Source organism: Peromyscus eremicus, chromosome 14, assembly GCF_949786415.1.
Source record: "Peromyscus eremicus chromosome 14, PerEre_H2_v1, whole genome shotgun sequence".
NCBI classification, from domain to species: Eukaryota; Metazoa; Chordata; class Mammalia; order Rodentia; family Cricetidae; genus Peromyscus; species Peromyscus eremicus.
Genome location: NC_081430.1, coordinates 24,703,375 through 24,722,586, shown reverse-complemented (window position 1 = coordinate 24,722,586; position 19,212 = coordinate 24,703,375). Strand labels below are relative to the sequence as shown.

Here is a 19,212-nt window from a genome sequence, read left to right as displayed (position 1 = left end):
TGCATGTATGGGCACTGCATGCCTTAGGTCTCCTGGAACTGGTGTTGTAAGCTGCAGTGCAGTGTGGGTGCTGGGAACTGAACCCCAGTCCTCTGTAGGAGCAGCAGCTGCTCTTAATAATTGTCATGACTCAGTGATTAAGGTTTTGAATTTTGTAAAAGAACTATGTGTATATATCTGTGTGTGGGTATGTGCAGATGCCTGAGGAGGCCACAGGTGTTGGATCTCCTTGGAGCTGGAGTTACTGGCGCTGTGAGAATTGAACTCAGAACCTCTGTCTGCAAGAGCAATATGCTCTTAATTGTTGAGCCATCTCTCCAGCCCTTTTAAAAGATTATTTATTTATTTATTTATTTATATTACTTTAAGTTATGCGTGTGCATGTGGGTTTGTGTACATGGGTGTGGGTGTCTGCAGAGGCCAGAGGTATTGGATTCCACGGGAGCTTGAGTAACAGGCCCCTGTGAGCTGTCTGATGTCAGTGCTGGGAAATGAACTCTGGTCTGCAGTGTTCAATTTAACTGATGAGTCATTTCTCGCAATGCCTTTATCTATCTATCTATCTATCTATCTATCTGTCTATCATTAGTGGGAGAGAGAGAGAGAGAGAGAGAGAGAGAGAGAGAGAGAGAGAGAGAGAGTGTTTGTGTATTACACCCATAGAGTCAGAGGACAACAAAGTCAAAGTGGAGTCTTCTCTGACTACCTTACATAGGTTAGGTTCCAGAGATCAGACTTGGGTCACCAAGAGTGCATGGAGAGCACCTGTATCCCTCTGCCATCTTGCCAGACCCGTGTATTTATTTTAAAATTACATGTTGGGTATGGGGCTTGAGCCCATGGTGGGGAGGGGGTGAGACAGCACTTGAGGTCAAAGGGTAACGGGAAGGGGATTGAACGTCATGTTGTGGTCATCGCTGCAGGTGCCTTTACCCACTGAGCCATCCCACTGCTCTGTATTTAGTTCTGGAAGGGTCTCCTGTGTTTTCTAGACTGTTCAGGACTTTCTGAGCTGCCTACAGACATCATGCCACCAGGCCTGGTGGGCTTTTCCCCATGGTATCTAATGTTTTTGGCTGTAAGTAAAAAAACAAACAACAAAAACAAAAACCTCATTTTAAAAAGCCTAGGCCAGGGCTGGAGTGGTGGTCCCAGAAGACCTTTTCAGTTCCCAGCACCCACTGGGTGGCTCACAGCTGTCTGTAGCTGTAGTTCGGGGAGATTGACGCCCTCTCCTGGCCTCCCCAGGTACTGCATGCAGATGGTGCCACAGGTATATATGGAGGCAAGAACACCCGCACCTATAAAGTGAAAAGCTTAAGAGATCTTTCTTTCTTAGTTAACAAAAGCATGGGCAAATGGGGAATTACCAGTTTATTGAATTGAAGGAAAGGTTAAACAGCTAAGCTTAAGATGGGCAAGGAACAGTTAAGTCTGAAGAAGAACAGAAATAAAAGGACTGATTTCTTCCAACCCTTTGGTCACTCCTTCCCTGCTACAGATGCTACCTTCTCCCACTGCACACCGACTTCCTCCCTTTGGCAGGGACATGGCTGTCAACAGTACGAGACTTTTGTGTCATTCTGTGATGGGCAAGGCAATGATTTCTGTGTTCTAGATTCCAAGATTAAAAATTTCTCAGAAGACCTGTCACCTCAGAAAAAGGGGGCTTGCCCTGCCTCACCTGACTCTGGCAGTGTTCTGAGAGAAACTGGCAGGTAGTCATGGCCAGGAGGCTACAGTGTGGGGAAGGACGTTCCTGGGAGTGGAGATGTCAAATGATAGTGGATGCTGACACAAACCCACACGCACGTGCACACCATGCACACTCCGACTCAGGAAACACCATACTCAAGTGAGTAGCACAGTATCTCACATGGACCCAATATTTTCTCGGAGAGCGGAGATCTATCTCATTGCTAGGAATCCCTATCTATGTTGGGGCGTTCTTAAAGACCTGTCTGGATTGCCTGAGTCGTAGAAGGACAGCAGATGTAATCCCACCACTGCTTGCTCCTGCTTCTTAAATTACTGTCTTCTGCAGGTCTGGTTTACCTGTTATTTTTTCATTTATTTATTTTACGTGTATGGGTGTTTTGTCTGCATTTCGGTCTGTGCACCATGTTACAGACGTGTGAGACGACCTGTGAGTGCTGGGAACTGAACCCACGTCCTTGGGAAGACCAGTGAGTGCTCTAAACCACTACGCTTCTCCCCACTCTCCTTTCTTCTCTCTCTCCAGTTTGAATGTACCGCCTAACCTTATTCTGCCTCACCATTGGCCAAACAGATTATTTATCAACCAATCAGAGCAACACATTCACAGCATACAGAAAGAGATCCTACAGCACTTACAGCAAATAGAGTTTTGTTTTGTTTTGTTTTGTTTGTTTGTTTGTTGATTAAGAGATAGCCAGAATAGTGGTTACAGAATTCAGGAATAGAAAAAAATTTCCAGAGATCAGAAAACATTACTAGACTTATAGTAAGAATAAAATTAAAAAAATATAATCAAAGAGACTCAGGATTTAAAATATTGGATCTTTGAAGAACTTAAGGCTCAATCTGTATGACATTATACCAATATTTAATTTTTCTGATCAGTTATTTTAATTATAATTACTGGCTGGGTTTGGTGGCACATTGCATGTGTTTTAGCACTCCAGAAACTGAGACAGGAGAATCAAAAATTTGGGGCTGGCCTCATCTACATATCAAAATTGTCTCTAAAAATAAACCTACAAATACAATCCCTAAGAAAGACAATTTAGTCTCACTACGTTTAAAAAGATAGGCACTGTATTAGTCACAGTTCTCTAGATAGAAAAAAAATAGAATATATATTTGGGGGATGAGGTGTGGAGAGGGCGTATATATTTGGGGGATGAGGTGTGGAGAGGGCGTATATATTTGGGGGATGAGGTGTGGAGAGGGCGTATATATTTGGGGGATGAGGTGTGGAGAGGGCGTATATTTGGGGGATGAGGTGTGGAGAGGGCGTATATATTTGGGGGATGAGGTGTGGAGAGGGCGGAGGAGATTTAAGAGAATGGTTCTCTAGGTTCCACAAGCAAAGTTCTCACAATTGGCTGGCAAATGGATTACCAGAGATTGGCATCATAGGGTTGCCTGAGAACAGGGGCACAGGTGCTGTAGGTACAGAGCCCAGAAGATCTTGGAGTTCTCTTGCAAGGGAGAGTAGGGTATCCCAGGAAGAAAGTGGATTTACCTTTCCTGCCTTTTTGTTGGGTATGATATGTGGAGAAACTAACTGGGCTTTGCCTGCAGCTTGGAGGGCAAATCTCCCCACCAATCCCACCAATTCACGCCTCAGCTCCTCTGGAAACACTCCCCAAAACACCCAGAAATCATGCTTTTTTTTGTTTTTATTTGTGGTTCTGGGGGTTGAGTCCATGGGTTCATATATGCTGACAAGCACCATACCAGCTAGCCACATTACTAGCCCAGGAATCTAATCAATTGAATTTTAAAATTAATTAATGGCAAGTTTTCTTGTTAATTAAATTATTTAGTCAGCCATAGCCTTCAAAAAACAGGCCCTATTGTAGTTTATGAATGAAATTTGGGTTATGTTGCTAGTAAGATGTGTCTGTTGGGGGCTGGAGAGATAGCTCAGCAGTTAAGAGCATTGGCTGTTCTTCCAGAGGACGCAGATTCAATTCCCAGCACCCACATGACAGCTCACAACTGTCTGTAACTCCAGTTCCAGGGGATCCGACACCCTCACACAGACAGATGTGCACATAAAATAAATTAAAATAAAAAACAAAAAACAGTGGCGTATGCCTTTATTCCAGCACTTGGGATGCAGAGCCAGGCAGATCTCTGAGTTTGAGGCCAGCCTGGTCTACAGAGTGAGATCCAGGACAGGTACCAAAGCTACACAGAGAAACCCTGTCTCGCAAAACAAAACAAAACAAAACAAAACCCTATGGAAAAAAAGATGTTTCTTTTAGACCTTATTATAACATAGGCACATTACCCATCTGACATGAAATTAAATAAATGATGAGTTATTGAGAATAACAGACTTCTGAACTACTGAGTTATAAAATGTCCAATGACTTGCATCTTGTGATTGTTTTGTTTCAGGCTGCAGTGTAGAATCTTGGAAGTCCTCCCTCCGTTACATCAAAATGGTTTTGCCAATGGACACATGGGCAGTGTTGATGGCGAGACCATCGTCATCAGTGACAGCGATGATTCAGAAACACAGAGCAGCTCTTTTCAACATGGGTGAGTCGTTTGTGACTAGAGGTCCGGTTGGTGATGGTCTGTTGCACTGTGTTTCTTCTTTTATAGTCAGACTGTGATATACCATCCATAAATAACCCATTTCAACAACAGATGTTAGAATTCTCAAAATAAACCTAGTTAACTCTCTAATTACCTGCTTAAGCACAGTCCTCTTTGCTGGGTGTGACAGTGCACGCCTTTAATCCCAGCACTGGGAGGCAGAGGTAGGCCTTGAGTTTGAGGCCAGCCTGGACTACATGGTGAGTAGTCAGCCAAGATGGTGAGACCCTGTCTTGAAAAACAAAAAACAAAGCAGTTAGTTTCTTCTTGTGCTGGGGAGAGAACCTAGAGCCTTACAGGTGTAGGCAAGCACTTTATTGCCACGGTTCATGGCATATTACAGCAGATGGCAATTAACAATTCAGATATCAACCCACTAGATGAATAACTCCGGTGGAGGAACCTTGTCAATCAAGACTTACGGGGCCACAAACTCTGAAACTGGTTGCTTCTGTCTGTAATTTCACATGTCCAAAAACAGCTGTGGAATCTCCCCTTTTCCGTGTATTTTCATGTAATGTGTACATTAATCTCATGATTACACCTCAATCTATGGGCATTTATTCTGTGGACTGTCTAGAGATGATTTCTTCTTAAGCTGTATAATTTTGATGAATAGAAACAATACAAGGATATATTTCATAGCTCAGGCGGACATAGGAAAATAACAGTATTCTGAACTACAAAGACAGCTTTTTACACAATTAGCTGACTTAAGACCTCAGAGCAAATTCAGAGTAGACTAATTGCCCCTGAAAATGAATCGCACAGGGACAGATTCCCAGGTGTCTGGTTGTTGAACCAAGGTCAGACATGAAGCAAATGTGGTGCCAGTTCCCCTGCTTGCTAAGCTCTGGCTGACATCAGTAAAGACGTAACTCCCTGCACAAATTCTCACTCTCTGCATGAACTCCTAATCTCAGTTTTATGATACAAGACTCAAGGTTCAGTCAACTAACTTTATATTTAGGTCCTGGGACACTTTTAAGGTCACTGTCCCTGGAGAAAGTACGGGCCACTTGTGAGTAGTGCTGTGTGACCCTCAAATGTAAGCTTTCTGTCGGGAATATATATAGCTGAGTAAAGACAGAGAGGGAGGAAGATTTTGAGAGATTTCTCAAGATGAAGTAAAAAACTAAGTTACCATCAGAACGCGTGTGTTCCTTTCCTAATACCCCTCAGATAGAAAAGTTTCGTTCTTGCTGAAACCGAGGATTTTTTTTGCATACCCTGGGTGTGGTCTTGGAGCTGGATCTCTGAAGACTGCCGATACTTTGCCTACACTATGGATCTTCAGCAGCGGTTTCAATTAGGCTTCGTTCTTCTGTGTTGCGTCTCTTCACTGCTGTGTTCCTGCAACTGCAGGCAATCGCTTACTCCTTATTGTTCCATACTTCCCAGAATGTGGCCTTTCCAGACTGACTTCTTTCACTGGAGCATATGCATTTACGTTCTCACAAAATCTCTTTGATAAGAGCTTGATAGCTTGTTTCCTTTTTGCGTGGACTAATACTGCATTATCTTAAATTACTACATTTTATTTTGTTTGTGTGTGTCGGATGCATGTGTGCTACAGCTTGCCTGTGATGGTCACAGGATATATGGGAGCCAGGTTTTTTCCTTCCACCACGTGGTTCTGGGCGCGGAACTCAGGTTACTAGGTCCTTGGGCGTCAAGTGCCTTTACTGGAGTCATCTCACCGACCTAAAATGTCCCAGTCTTTATACCCTACTTGTCACTTAACTACTGAAGGGCATTGTGTGTTGGCAATTTCAAATAAAGAGTAATGTGAACATATATGGCAGGCTTTTGTATAGCTGTAAGGTTTTTGCACATTTGGGTAAATATTAAGATGTATGAATGCTAGATCACCTAAGAATGTGTTTAGGTTTTTGTTACTAAATTTTTAAAATTGTATTTTGTTAGGTACGTATGGTACACATGCATGTGTGTGCACATATATGTTCACATAATATTTGGAGGCCAGAGGACAGCCTTAGGTCACATTCCTCCTCCTCACAGGCCACCGTCCTTGTTTTTGGAGACAGGTTCTCTCATCAGGACCTGGAGCTCACTGGGCTGGCCGGTCAGAGAGCCCTGCAGATTCGCCTTTCCAGCACTGTGATTACAAGTGCAGGCCACTGTCCAGCTTTGTTACATGGAGGTCAGGGATCAAGTGCAGGTTGGTGCTTGTAAGCACCTTACCTGCTGGGCAGGCTCCCCCTCCTCTCTTTATTAGTTCAGCCATATTGCAGTGCAGCCACACCTTTTCATTTCCACCGCAGTGAAGGGTCCTGCTCCTCCTTGCTTGTCAGACCCCTCCCTGAGCTGTGTGGTGGTGCCTGATGCTGCTTCTGTTTCCTCTCCTAGCCACAGTTGGTGTAGAACATCTTTTCACATCTTCCATCTATGCTTTCTTTGAGAGAGAGGGGTGTCTGGTCCGATCTTTTTTGCCCATATTTTAATTGAGTTGTCCATTTTCTTACTGTTGAATTTTAAAGTCTGTGTGGATTTCAGCTAACATGTCTTTTACAATTTTTTTTTTCTTGTGATACATTGTCTTTGCATATTGAGAAACATTGTCTCCTACGTAGTTCTGGCTGTTTCTCACTCACTGCTGTGTCTATGTTCTCACTTAGCAATTGGCAGGTCTTCTGATGTTGACACATCTTTGTCAGCCCTTAATATTTTCTCTTCTGAAAATCGTGCTCATGATTTTGATTTGAATTTCTTTTTTGGTTTTTCAAGACAGGGTCTCTCTGTGTAGCTTTGCGCCTTTCCTGGAACTCAACTTGGTAGCCCAGGCTGGCCTCAAACTCACAGAGATCCGCCTGGCTCTGCCTCCCGAGTGCTGGGATTAAAGGCGTGCGCCACCACCGCCCGGCTTGATTTTAATTTCTAATGATGAGGATGTGAATGTCCTCTCATGTGTTTACTGGTCACTTGTGCATCCTCTTTCTTTGGAGAAATGTCTATTTATAAATACAAAGGCCTTTGCCCTTTTTTCCACCTTTCCTGACTCTAAGGATTGGACCTAGGGCCTTATACATGCTGAGTATATCTGTGTCCCTGAGCTGTACCCCCAGCCCTCTATTTTTAAACTGAATTGTTTTTCTTTTTATAGTTAAGTCTTAGGATTTTTAAAAGAGATTCTGATCATTGGGGTTTCAAAATAGAATGTTAAATGTTTTGGGGGAGCATATTGATTGCCTTTTGCAAAACCCAGTACCACATCATTTTAAATTTGCATTCTAGGGCTGGAGAGATGGCTCAGTGCTTAAGAGCACTGTCTGCTCTTCCAGAGGTTCTGGGTTCAATTCCCAGCACCCTCATGGCAGCTCACACCTGTCTATAGTGAGATTTGATATCCTCTTCTGGTGTGCAGACGTACGTGCAGACAAAGCACCCATATTCATAAAATAAACAGATAAAATCTTTATAAAATTGCATTCCTTCAGAACATTTTGGGCATTGACAGGACTGATCCTCCAAATAGTATCTCCTTGTAGATCAGTTTTTTTGGTTAACAGTGGTCAAGATTTTAAAGAATAGATCACTTAGTACTTCTAAGGATCTCTTTCTCTTTTACACACACACACACCCCTCTTTTTTTACATTATTTAAAATTTCATATATATGGGCATTTTGTCTGTGTGTGTGTTTAAGGGCATATGAGCCTATGGAACTGACAGGTGTGAGCTGCCATGTGGGTGCTGGTATTTGAACCCGGGTCCCCTGGAAATGCAGCAAGTGTTCTTAACTCCTGACCTACCTTCCCAGCCCTGCACACATGCTTCTTAAACTACCTTTCTCAGAGATCGTGCTAGTCCTTCCTGTCACAAAGCACAGTTTGTGTATACTTCAGCTTTGGACAGCTTCATATCCTTTTATTCTTTCTGTTTGTTTGATTTTTAAGACAGGATCTCACCATGTAGCCCTGCCTGGCCAGGAACTCACAGAGATCATCCATCCTGTGTCTGACTCCCAAGTGCTGGAATTAAAATTAAAACCTTCATGCATGGTTTATTCCATGGTTCTTGAAGAACCTAATGCTCTTACAGAATGGCCAATATTTTTGCCAGAATTGGACCTTTATATAGGACAAGTCATATTCTTGCTCAGCCTTTGACCTTTAGGTGTCTGATCCAGCATTTTTTTAAAGACAGAATCTCATGAAATCCAGGGTGGTCTCAAATTCTATATGTAGTCAAGGATGGCCTTGAATTCTGTATCCTCCTGCCTCTACATCCCAAGTGCTGTAATTACAAGTGTGCCATTATGCCTAGCTCACAGCCTTTAATAGTCTACTTAAGACTTCAGAATAAGACAGAGATAACACTAGCCATACACAAGAAGTAACACCGTGAGTTTACAATTATTTAACTCATCTTAAGATATCTGCAAGCCTTTTTATAAAAGCTGACTTCCTGGCTGTTACTTACAGCACTAGAAAAACATTTGAACTGTTTTAGAAGTGGTGAGACCAGTGTATGTAATTACTTGTTATGCAGTGGGCCTCATGGTTCTGTCAGTAGCCAAATGCTGAAATTTATCTATATCTCTGAAAACTGAACTAAATTGGTAGACAATCTTGCCTAAAATATTCACAGCTAACAATCTGAGTAAGGTGTGGCAAGCATAGGTGAATTTATTCTGATGACTTCAAGATAGTTTAGTTAGGTTAGGTTAGGTCATTTCTAATGCACTCTCCTATATGATAAAGCTGTCTAACTTTCCTTTTAAATTTTTATTTTATGTGTATATGTTTTTGTCTACGTGTCTGTCTGTGTGTGCAATGTGTGTGCCTGGTGCTCTTGGAAGCTGGAAGAAGGTGTTGGGTTCCCTGGAACTGGGGTTTACAGATGGTTGTGGGTCGGCCTGTATGTGTATGCTAGGACTTGATCTGGGTCTGCTCCCCAGGAGCAGCCAGTGCTCAGCTGCAGAAGTATCGCTCTAGCCCCTCAACTGTTGCCTGAATCAGTGGGGCCATCTCTAAACAGATGGCGTTTAAAGTGGAAATATGTTGAAAAAAATTGTTATCCTGGTCAGACACACTGTATAGAGTATATTTTTGAGTAATATTTCCTGTGCTGGTAGCAATTGCAGGACTACAAGGAAAGATAATTATTTTAGAACCTCTGGATGAAAATATAATTCACACTTGTTAATATATAAATGTGTAAAAATATAATATTTCTATACAAATAATATATAATGTATGTGTATAATTTTCTTTTTTTGAGAGAGGATCTTGCTATATGTTAGTCCAAGCTCCCTCAAACTTACTAACTCGGTCTGGGTCCAGACTTGCCATCTTCCTGCCTCTGCCTCCTGAATACTGGAGTTAAACACATGCTTCACCATGCCTAACTTCAAATTTTACATTCATTGAATTCCTTTTATGTAATATAACCTGGCTGTCATGGTAACTGGACTGTTACAGTGATGGGGGTTTCATTGAGAGAGGGAGAAAGAGTGAGGCGTGCGTGCGTGCGTGCGTGCGTGCGTTGCTGGAAAACAGGACAGCTTCCATGAGTAGGTTCTTTCCTTCCCTGTGGGTCTTGGGAGCTGAAGTCAGGCTGACTTGGGGGCTGAAGTCAGCCTTTATCTGTTAAGCTATCTCAGCAGAGATGAAGAACGGATCCTAGTTGTTTATTTGTAGTTTGTTGTATGAAAGGTTAATATCTAAGTTGAGGTAAACACTAATATAATCCATATGTGTGTGTCATTGTAAATAACTGTCTATATTGAAAGAGTATTCTATAGATTCTCATTGCAAAAGAGTTGTAGTGAACGTAACTTGATCATTTCTTGTTTTGTGCCCCGGCCAGCGGGGTCTTCAACGGGGACCTAAAGGGAGGGCTGGCGAATGAGAGGGACAAGAGACACAAAGAATGAGAGCAAGACAGGACGTCTGATCAAGCTCCAAAATTTTATTTTTCTCTCAAGGCATATATAGGTAGGCAAAGGGGGTTGCGAGCAGGAAGGGACTTAATTATGGGGGTCGCAAGCAGGAAGGGGCTTAATTATGGGCTGTTCTGCCAGCAGGAAATGTTGCTCTGAAGGTTATCAATCTACCCTTGTCTAACTGCCTAATTGCTTAACTGCAGCTCATTCACCTGATATCTGAGAGGAGGTTCTGGTATCTGTGAGAAGAGGTTCTGGTGCTATGGAGACTTAAGCAAGGCCTAGATCTAAGAAAAGAGGAGAGAAGCCTAAATATGGCGGCATGCATGTCAAGGGTCGCTTAGGCTTATGGCTCCCGTCAGTTTTGGTCTTTTCGAGATTGGGTTTCTCTGTATAGCCCTGATTGTCTTGGAACTTGCTCTGTAGCCCAGGCTGTTGAACTCACAGAAACTCACTTTCCTTTGTCTCCTGAGTGCTGGGATTAAAGGTGTGCATCACCACTGTCTAGCTACCTTGGTAATTTCTTTCTTTCTTTTTTTTTTTTTTTTAAGATTTATTTATTTATTATGTACACAGAAGAGGGTGCCAGATCTTATTACAGATGGTTGTGAGCCACCATGTGGGTGCTGGGAATTGAACTCAGGACCTCTGGAAGAGCAGTGGGTGCTCTCAGCCTCTGAGCCATCTCTCCAGCCCAGATAATTTCTTAAAAAGAAAATTTTATATTGAAAATACAGTAGATTTTTGGGGGGGTTATTTTTAGTCTATTGAAATTTTATCCTTTATCAAATACAAATAAAATGCTATTTGTTAGAATGTGTATGTGAAAGAGAAACATTTATATAACATATTTTGTTGTGAATTAATACAATAAACTGTCCCCAGTATCCATGGAAGACTTCTTCCAGGAACTCACTACCACCCCTCTCAAATAAAGAAGTCTGCAGATGCTCACTCAAGCTCCTGATACAAAGTGGCACAGTGTTGGCATATACATGTATAACCATCTATAGATTACTTATAATTTCAGATGTAGTGCAAATGCTGTGTAAGTAGGCTTTATACTGTACTGTTTAGAGAACAGTGGTAGAGAAAAACTTTCTTTCTGTATGCTTAGTACAGATGCCCCCAAATACTTGGTTTGAGTCCAGGACCCTGATTGGCTGACAGTTGTCTAGGGGTATCTATAAAATAAAAATAGGTGTGTGCTAGACTCAAGGGCATCTGGCCACCTTATCTAATGGTGGAATGTTTGGAATATCAGGTACTTCCTCATCTCTGGGTGGATCTCTGTGTGGTATCAGCTTAAGGCTTTTCCTGGATCTGGGTGTTGCCTGCCAGTAAGACTTTCACAGAAGCTGTGTCTAGCTAAGCCTATCATGGCTGCTGTGTGGTCAAGCTGCTTGGGGGCCCTCCACAAAGATCATTTTCCTTGCTGGTAGTGATGTGGCAGGCTGACAGCTACTATTGAGATATACTAATAAACTTCTCCTCTGTGTAGACCTAGGCATGGAGTAGCAAGAGAGGAAGTAATTCAAATGGAAGTTATGTATTCTTCCTGTTTGGTAGGTTAGTCCATATAATAGGAAGCATTTCTGATGGTCTCTGGTGATCATACTTCCTTAGAAAGAATGAAGTTCTCATTTCTGTCCCAAAGGAAGTTTTATGAAAGGGCTATGGCAAAGCTCCATTTGCAATATTTATTATTCACCTCCTCTGACTGAATGAATCTTCTTTCTCCTCATGATCCTGCATCTTGTGCTAAATATGCCCACTCTGACCTCAGGTTCTTCAGTATTCTTTCTTCCTCTAAACTCCTTTTTCTTAGATTTACTCCTGGGTTGTTCCTCATTCCCTCACCGTCATCACCACAAACACAGCTCTTTAAATATGAACTTACTGGAAGGCCTACCTGGTCAGTTGACCAAGTATCACTGCCTATATAAGGTAGTGGCTTTTTTTTTTTTCTTGCTTGTTTGTATCTTGTATTTTATTTCATTTTTGGTTTTTCAAGACAGGGTTTCCCTGGAACTTGCTCTATAGACCAAGCTGACCTTGAACTCTCAAATGCTTGGATTAACTGACTTTTGTTGTTATTATAATAGTATCTGGCATACTGTAGGCTTTCAGTTATTGAGTGAGTGGTGAATGAGTAGATACATCTTTAAAGCTTAGTGAGAAGTTAGTTGGAGTGAGGATTAACTGTACTATTTGCCATTTGTACGTGTGCTTGAACTAGACAAGTATTCTGCCATGGACCTATACTTCCATACCCTTTTTATTTTTATTTTGAGACAGGATTTCACTAAATTGCCCAAGATGGCCTTGACTCAGTTGTAGCCTTGATCTTCTGCCTTAGCCTCCTGAGTAAGTAACTTGGTTTACAGGCCTAAACCACCAGGCCCAGGCTTGCTCCTGTGAAGAAAGTTAAAAGCAATTCTAAGAAACCTACCTTTTCTTTATTTTTGAGATATCCAAGCTAGCTTGCAACTTTCAGTGTAGCTAAGGATGATGCTGAATTTCTGATCCTCATACCTTCTAGTTCCCAAGTGCTGGAATTACATACAGCACAGCCTGCCACTCTGCCCACCTTCTCTTTACTTTTCCTCACTTTTTTCCCTCCAAATTTTTCTAACATAGGGGCTGGGTATAGCTCAGTTGGTAGAATACTTTCACCTAGGTGCGTGAAGACCTGTGTTCAGTCCCTAACCACGAATAAACTGGGTGTGGTGGCACGTACCCGTAACCTAGCACTGGGAAGTGAAAGCAAGGAGAGGGCCAGGAGTTCAGAGTTACCCTCAGTCACTCAATGTTGTGAGTTCTGGGTCATCCTCAACTATGGAATGAGCTCAAAACCAGCCCAAATTATCTGCAACCCTGTCTCGGAAAAAAAAAAGTGTGTGTGTATGTGTGTGTGTGTGTGTGTGTGTGTGTGTGTAATTTTTACACTTATATATAAAACCTAAGCAGGTAAACAGTACTAAGTACTTACTATTCATTTCCAACTACTTTATTCACTCAAGGAAATTTTATTGAATGAATAATTTAAATGCCTACTTAAGATTAAATTATGCCTTGTAGTGTTTTGGCTAATACAGTGTGAACAGCTATCTAATTTATAAAAATCTTAAAATAAAACCATGCTGGGCGGTGGTGGCGCATGCCTTTAATCCCCACACTTGGGAGGCAGAGGAGGTGGATCTCTTGAGTTTGAGGCCAGCCTGGTCTACAGAACGAGATCAGGATAGGCTCCAAAAGCTACACAGAGAAACCCTGTGTAGCACAAACAAACAAACAAACAAATAAAATAAAATAAAACCACATAAGATTGTATCATAGCTGGTGTAGTAGAGCTTATCTTCAATTTCAGTACTTGGAGGCCTGTCCTGTGAGTTCAAGGCCAGATAGAGCTATATATTGAGACTCTGCTTCAAAAGAAAAAGAGAAAGAGTCTATTACTATAATGTGCAAAGAAATAGTTTCAAGAATCTCATGTTCTTAAATGACTAACTGATTTGGGTCTGTTCTTCTTTTTAGGAAGAAAAAAGATGCAATTGATCCCTTACTCTTCAGGTACAAGGTGCAGCCCACTAAAAAGGAAATGTATGAGTCTGCTGTCGTGAAAGCAACACAAATCAGGTAAAACTCAGTGTTTTCTTTATAGGCAGGCATCTAAGTGAGAGTCTTTATTTAGAACGAGTGGATAGTGTTGCAAATGATTGACTCTGTTTTCAAATAAGTATGTTTTTGTATTAAGTAGTAATAAAATGAACCTTGAGCACCTGGTTTGAATTACTAATTCCAAATCATTTCCAAGCTAATGAATTAAGGACTTTATTAGTAGATATCCATTATACAAAATATAAGTCACTTTGCCATTTTCTGAATGTACATCATGTTCTTTGTATCATCTCGTTTTGCTCTCTTGCTTCCCACACTGGTCTCCTTCCTCTCCCTAACAGTCCCCTTCCACTTATGTGGTTACGTTCATTTAATTCCCATGGATAGTGTATATGGACCCCTCCCCCCATGTTCACTAGTGTTTGTTTCCTTTGTAAAGTGTGTTTTGGGGTTTTTGGGGTTGCTGTTGTTTTTTGGGGTGGACAGGGTATCACTGTGTAGTTCTGGCAGGCCTGGAACTCTATGTAAACCAGACGGGTCTTAAACACAAACTCAGATCTGCTTGCCTGTGCTTAAAGAGTGCAGCACCATGACTGCCCATGCATTCTATGTTATACTTACATTAGTTATGAGTGTCTGTGTGGGTATGTGTACATTCCTGCAGCTGCTCATGGATGCCAGAGTGTTAGATCACCCTCAAACTGGAGTTACAGGCTTGCTGTGAGCCAGTTGACCTGAGTACTGGCAACCAAACCTGAGTCCTCTGCAAGAACAATACATTTCCCTAACCACTGAGCCCTCTCTCCAGCCCGTTTTCTTTTCTTTCTTGGCTAAATGGAACCTCAGTGTAGTTTTAATATGCATGGGCAAGGATGTTGATCATTGTTTCATGTATATTGGCCATTTGTATTTCTTCAAGGACTGTTCAATTCAGTTACTTGTTGATTGTATATTGTATTATTTAGCTTGTGTAATGGTGTAGTTGTGGGTGTATGTACTTGTGTGTATGTGGAAGCCAGAAGTCAACTTGGGGTATCATTCCTCAGGAGCCTTCTATTACTTTTTAGATTATAATCACAGCATTTCTTCTTTTCCTCTTCTCCCTCCAAACTTACCTCCCATACATCCCTCTCCACTCTCCTTCAAATTAATGGTCTCTTTTTCCCATTAATTTTTATTCTATACATATATGTATGTACACATATTCCTAAATATAACTGTGTTGAGTCCATATATCTTACTTGGTGTGCTCTTCTCTGGGGAGGACCGCCTCTCCCACTCCCAGCTTTACTCAGCTGTCTGCAGTTCTTTATTGTCTCTGTGTATAACCTAAAACCCTAGGGTGCCAAAGACCTGCCTCGGCAGGGGGCCTCAAGTCCCATAGAGGATGTGTGTGGGAGGGTGAGGAGACACGATCTAAGAGTGAATGGGGATGGCTGCCAGCAGCTTTTAATTGAGAAGAGATTATACTGCATAGTTGCACATAGGATTAAAAGGGAGACAAGGGGCATGCGAGCTGGGGTGTGGCTTGAGATCAGGGCTTGAGGAAGCTAGCCTTGACCTTGACAATAGGTCATATGTTAATGAAGGGCCACAAATCCTCTTGCCAGAGATAAGAATAACTGTTTTATCAAGCAGGAACTTCCTCAACCCCCAAGGGAATAGAGACCCTTATCCAAATGCCTGACCTTGGGAAAAGGACTTCTTCTGGAGCCAGACACTACTACAATTTTTTAGTCTTGCTATATGGGCCTATGTTCCTCATAACATTACTCCCAAAAGGGAAGGTCCTGATGTCTTACTCTTTTCCCATTATACTGTACCATTCTGACTTCTGTTAACTGAACTCTTGCCCTTACTGGCCTCAGGCTCTGGATCTGGATTGTAGGCATTTCATCCTCGGGATCAAGTGTGTCTAGTAAATCTCTGACTTCCCTGTTCTTGATGAATTAGGAGGAAACAGTGGAATTCTTGGTTTCATGGTAGAGGGGATTTTTTTTTTCCCAAAGAATTACTTGTTTAGAGAGGCTACCATTGTACACATTATCTTTCATCAAAGCCCACACAAAATTTCCCAAAGGGAGGCATTAATAGTGAGAATCATCAAAAATATAAGTGAAAAGGTGCTGGAGAAGTGTGTGTGGGCTGTTGAAATGCTGGAACTTTGTCAAACAGCAATGGTCGCTGTGTGGTCCAGGCCACTTGGGTGTGTGGGGGTCAGGGAATGGGTTCTTTTCCTTTTACCGTGTTGGTTCTGGGAATCAAACTTGGGTTGTTATGGTTGGTTTTGAGTGCCCTTACCTGATCTCACCTACCCCATTTGGCTTTTTTTTTTTTTTTTTGGTTTTTCGAGATGAGGTTTCTATGTAGCTTTGTGTCTTTCCTGGAACTCACTCTATAGCCCAGGCTGGCCTCGAACTCACAGAGATCCGCCTGCCTCTGCCTCCCGAGTCCTGGGATTTAAGGCGTGGCCACAGCTACTTGAGGATTAAGTAGGCGGAGAGGGCACCACCATTCGAGGCCAGCTGTGTTTCATGGGCCTGTAGGGAATGGAGAACTCACCAGGTCGTGGCCCACCAGGTTGTGGCCCGTCGTCTCTGGTTTGGTTTCCACCTGGTTGAAGGTCTTGCCGTTCTTCACGCCCACCATGCTTCCTACCACCTCGGGCAGCATGATCAAGTCCTCAAGTGGGTCTTCACCACCTCAGGCTTCTCCATGAGCCCAGCCTCCTCCTTGGCCATTCTTAGGGGCTTGAGTAGCGAGTGCTGCTTCAGCCGCTGGCCACGGTCAGGCGTCCCTGTATGGGACGCTGTACAGCTGCATCAGCGCTCATAGGACATTGTGTGTGGGCTTTGATAAAGGATTACTTTTATCAAATTTATTTTATTATCAAAATTACTTTCATTGAAGTAAAAAGGTGCTGGAGAAGCTGGTCCAGGTCCACGCCGCGGTAGGTGAACTTGGGAAGGTCCACTTCTTCCTCGGCTCCACTTCAGCCATCTTGGTGGCTGCGCAGAAAAGGGAGCGTTGGCTTACGTTTGCCCCATTTTGCTTTTTGAGATGGGCTTTCCCTTGGGCACCAGGGCCTGCCTCACCGATTATCTAGATTGGCTATGCCTCAAGCTCCCAGAGATCCTCCTGACTCTACCTTCCTGCACCGAGATTACAAGTGTGCAAGTGTGTGGTGAGCACTTTAGCAGCTGAATTATATCCTCAGTGAGGATGTTTACTTCTTTGAATTCTTCATGTCTTGTAGATAATTCCTTAAGAGTCAGGTAAATCATTTGCAAAGAGTTTCTTCCATTCTGCAGGTGCTTCTTTACTGTGTTGATGGTTTCCTTTGTTATGTAGCTTTTTAAATTTTTAATGCAATTCTATATATCATTTTTAAAATTATTTCCTGCTCTGCTGAAGCCCTAGTCAGAAAGATTTCAATCTGAAGAAAGAGGAGTAATAAATACTTAAATATATAAAATCACTGGCTTTAGGTAACATGGATATAGTTTGGAGTCCCTATTATTGACTCTCAGAATGCTTTTAGTCATCTGACAATAAATTGATATTTGCTGTAAAACAACTTTTAATTGTTCTCATTTCCTTTTGCCCCATGCGTACCTCAGGAAATCTAAGAAAAGTGATTTCTTAAGTCACTTTTCTTAGATCATGTCCTGTGTCAGAGATACCACTTTCTTTTCTTTCTTTCTTTTTTTTTTTTCTTTCTTTTTTTTTTTTTTTTTTTTTTTGTGGTGGGGGTGTGAGACAGGGTTGTTTCTCTGTGGAACCGCCCTGGTTGTTCTGGAACTCCCTTTGTAGACCAGGCTGGCCTCAAACTCAGAAAGATCCGCCTGACTCTGCCTCCAAGTGTTGGAATTAAATACATGTGCCACCACATCCAGCTTGAAATAGCATTTTCTTGTAGGGAGGAGACAGTTCTTCTGCCATATTGAATTCCAGGGATCAAAATTAGGTCATCAGGCCATTGTCTGCTGAAGCATGTCACCAGCCCAGCTATTTCATCTATAGTTACATCCAAGTGTGTGATTGGTCTGTTTGGCAGGCCCAACCCTTAGTTTAAGATCTATAGCAGATGGCCGGGCGGTGGTGGCGCACGCCTTTAATCCCAGCACTCGGGAGGCAGAGCCAGGCGGATCTCTGTGAGTTCGAGGCCAGCCTGGACTACCAAGTGAGTTCCAGGAAAGGCGCAAAGCTACACAGAGAAACCCTGTCTCGAAAAACCAAAAAAAAAAAAAAAAAAAAGAAAAAAAAAAGAAGATCTATAGCAGATGTGACCAGCCTGTAGCCAGTGGGCCACTGGGATGCAGCCAGTGCATCCCAGCAGTTAGCCCAACACAAAATCATGAGCTTGCTTAAATGTTACGAGTTTTTTTTTTTTTTTTTTTAATTACTTATTTAGTTTTAGAACTCACTTGTGTGGTTCTCTGGGATGAACTTTAGCTATTGGTGTTTGTATAGCAATATCAACAGGTAGAACATGCCTGCTAGATGATCCAGGACTATCACCTTCCTGTTTATTGAATTGAATGTTTTGAGGTACTGAGATCTAGTCAGGCATGTATAGGTTAGTGACTGGGAAGTGGAGACAATAGACACTTCCTTACTCACAATTGAGTTCTCCTCTTGTCTTTCATTCTAAATACGGCTGTAACAATTTTGTTTCCTGTTTAATGTTCATTTTCTGTTTACTTTTTGGCTTCTAGTTTATAATTCCACTAGACTTTGGTTACACCCTCATTGGCTCATTTTCTTCTTTTTCATATTCTTCATGATGAGAAATCTATGCTTGACAATAAAGCAGTATCTTGAAGTTTTTTTTTTTTAAGCTTTTTAGGATTTTTTTTTTTTTATGTGTATGAATGTTTTGCCAGCACATGTATATGTGTGCTACATGCGTATGTGGTGCCCATGAGGTCAGAGAGGGCTTGGGATCTCCTGGAACTGGAGTTACAGTATGTGGGTGCTGGGAGCCCAGGTTCTCTGCAAGGCAACAAGTGCTCCAAACTGTGGAGCCGGCCCTCCAGCCTCCAGCCTCCAGCCCCCATTGACTGAAGACGGTAGTATTCCTGCAGGAGACCGGCTCCACTGGAGGAGTAGTGAGAAGCCCAACTTCTCTTTCCCCTGTTAATGAAAGTGTCCTATGTTCCGACCAGTAGCTAATTGCCATTTATGGCTATTGAGCTCTTGAAATGTAACTAGTGAAAATGAGGAACTGACTTTTTAATGTGTTTCTAAAAAGAACCCATACGTGGCTACTGGCTACCTGTCAGACGGTGCAAACTTCCAGAATCAGTTTGCGCATTACCGGCCAGTGACTGCCTTCCGTTTGCCAGGTGCTCCGCAGTCCCGGGG

General features: G+C 42.3%; 1 protein-coding gene and 1 pseudogene across 4 annotated transcripts in view; one reads left to right on the top strand and one right to left on the bottom strand.

Annotated features, from left to right (window-relative positions):
* Baz1a (bromodomain adjacent to zinc finger domain 1A) overlaps nt 1-19,212 on the top strand; it is an 85,474-nt gene that overhangs the window by 22,362 nt on the left and 43,900 nt on the right. For all 4 annotated transcript variants that reach the window (XM_059279480.1, XM_059279479.1, XM_059279482.1 and 1 more), the window contains exons 3-4: nt 4,114-4,257; nt 13,762-13,863. In XM_059279480.1, the coding sequence (XP_059135463.1) occupies nt 4,114-4,257; nt 13,762-13,863 (246 nt within the window). The remainder of the gene's footprint in view (nt 1-4,113; nt 4,258-13,761; nt 13,864-19,212) is intronic.
* On the bottom strand, nt 16,334-16,845 carry LOC131924535 (small ribosomal subunit protein uS19-like; annotated as a pseudogene).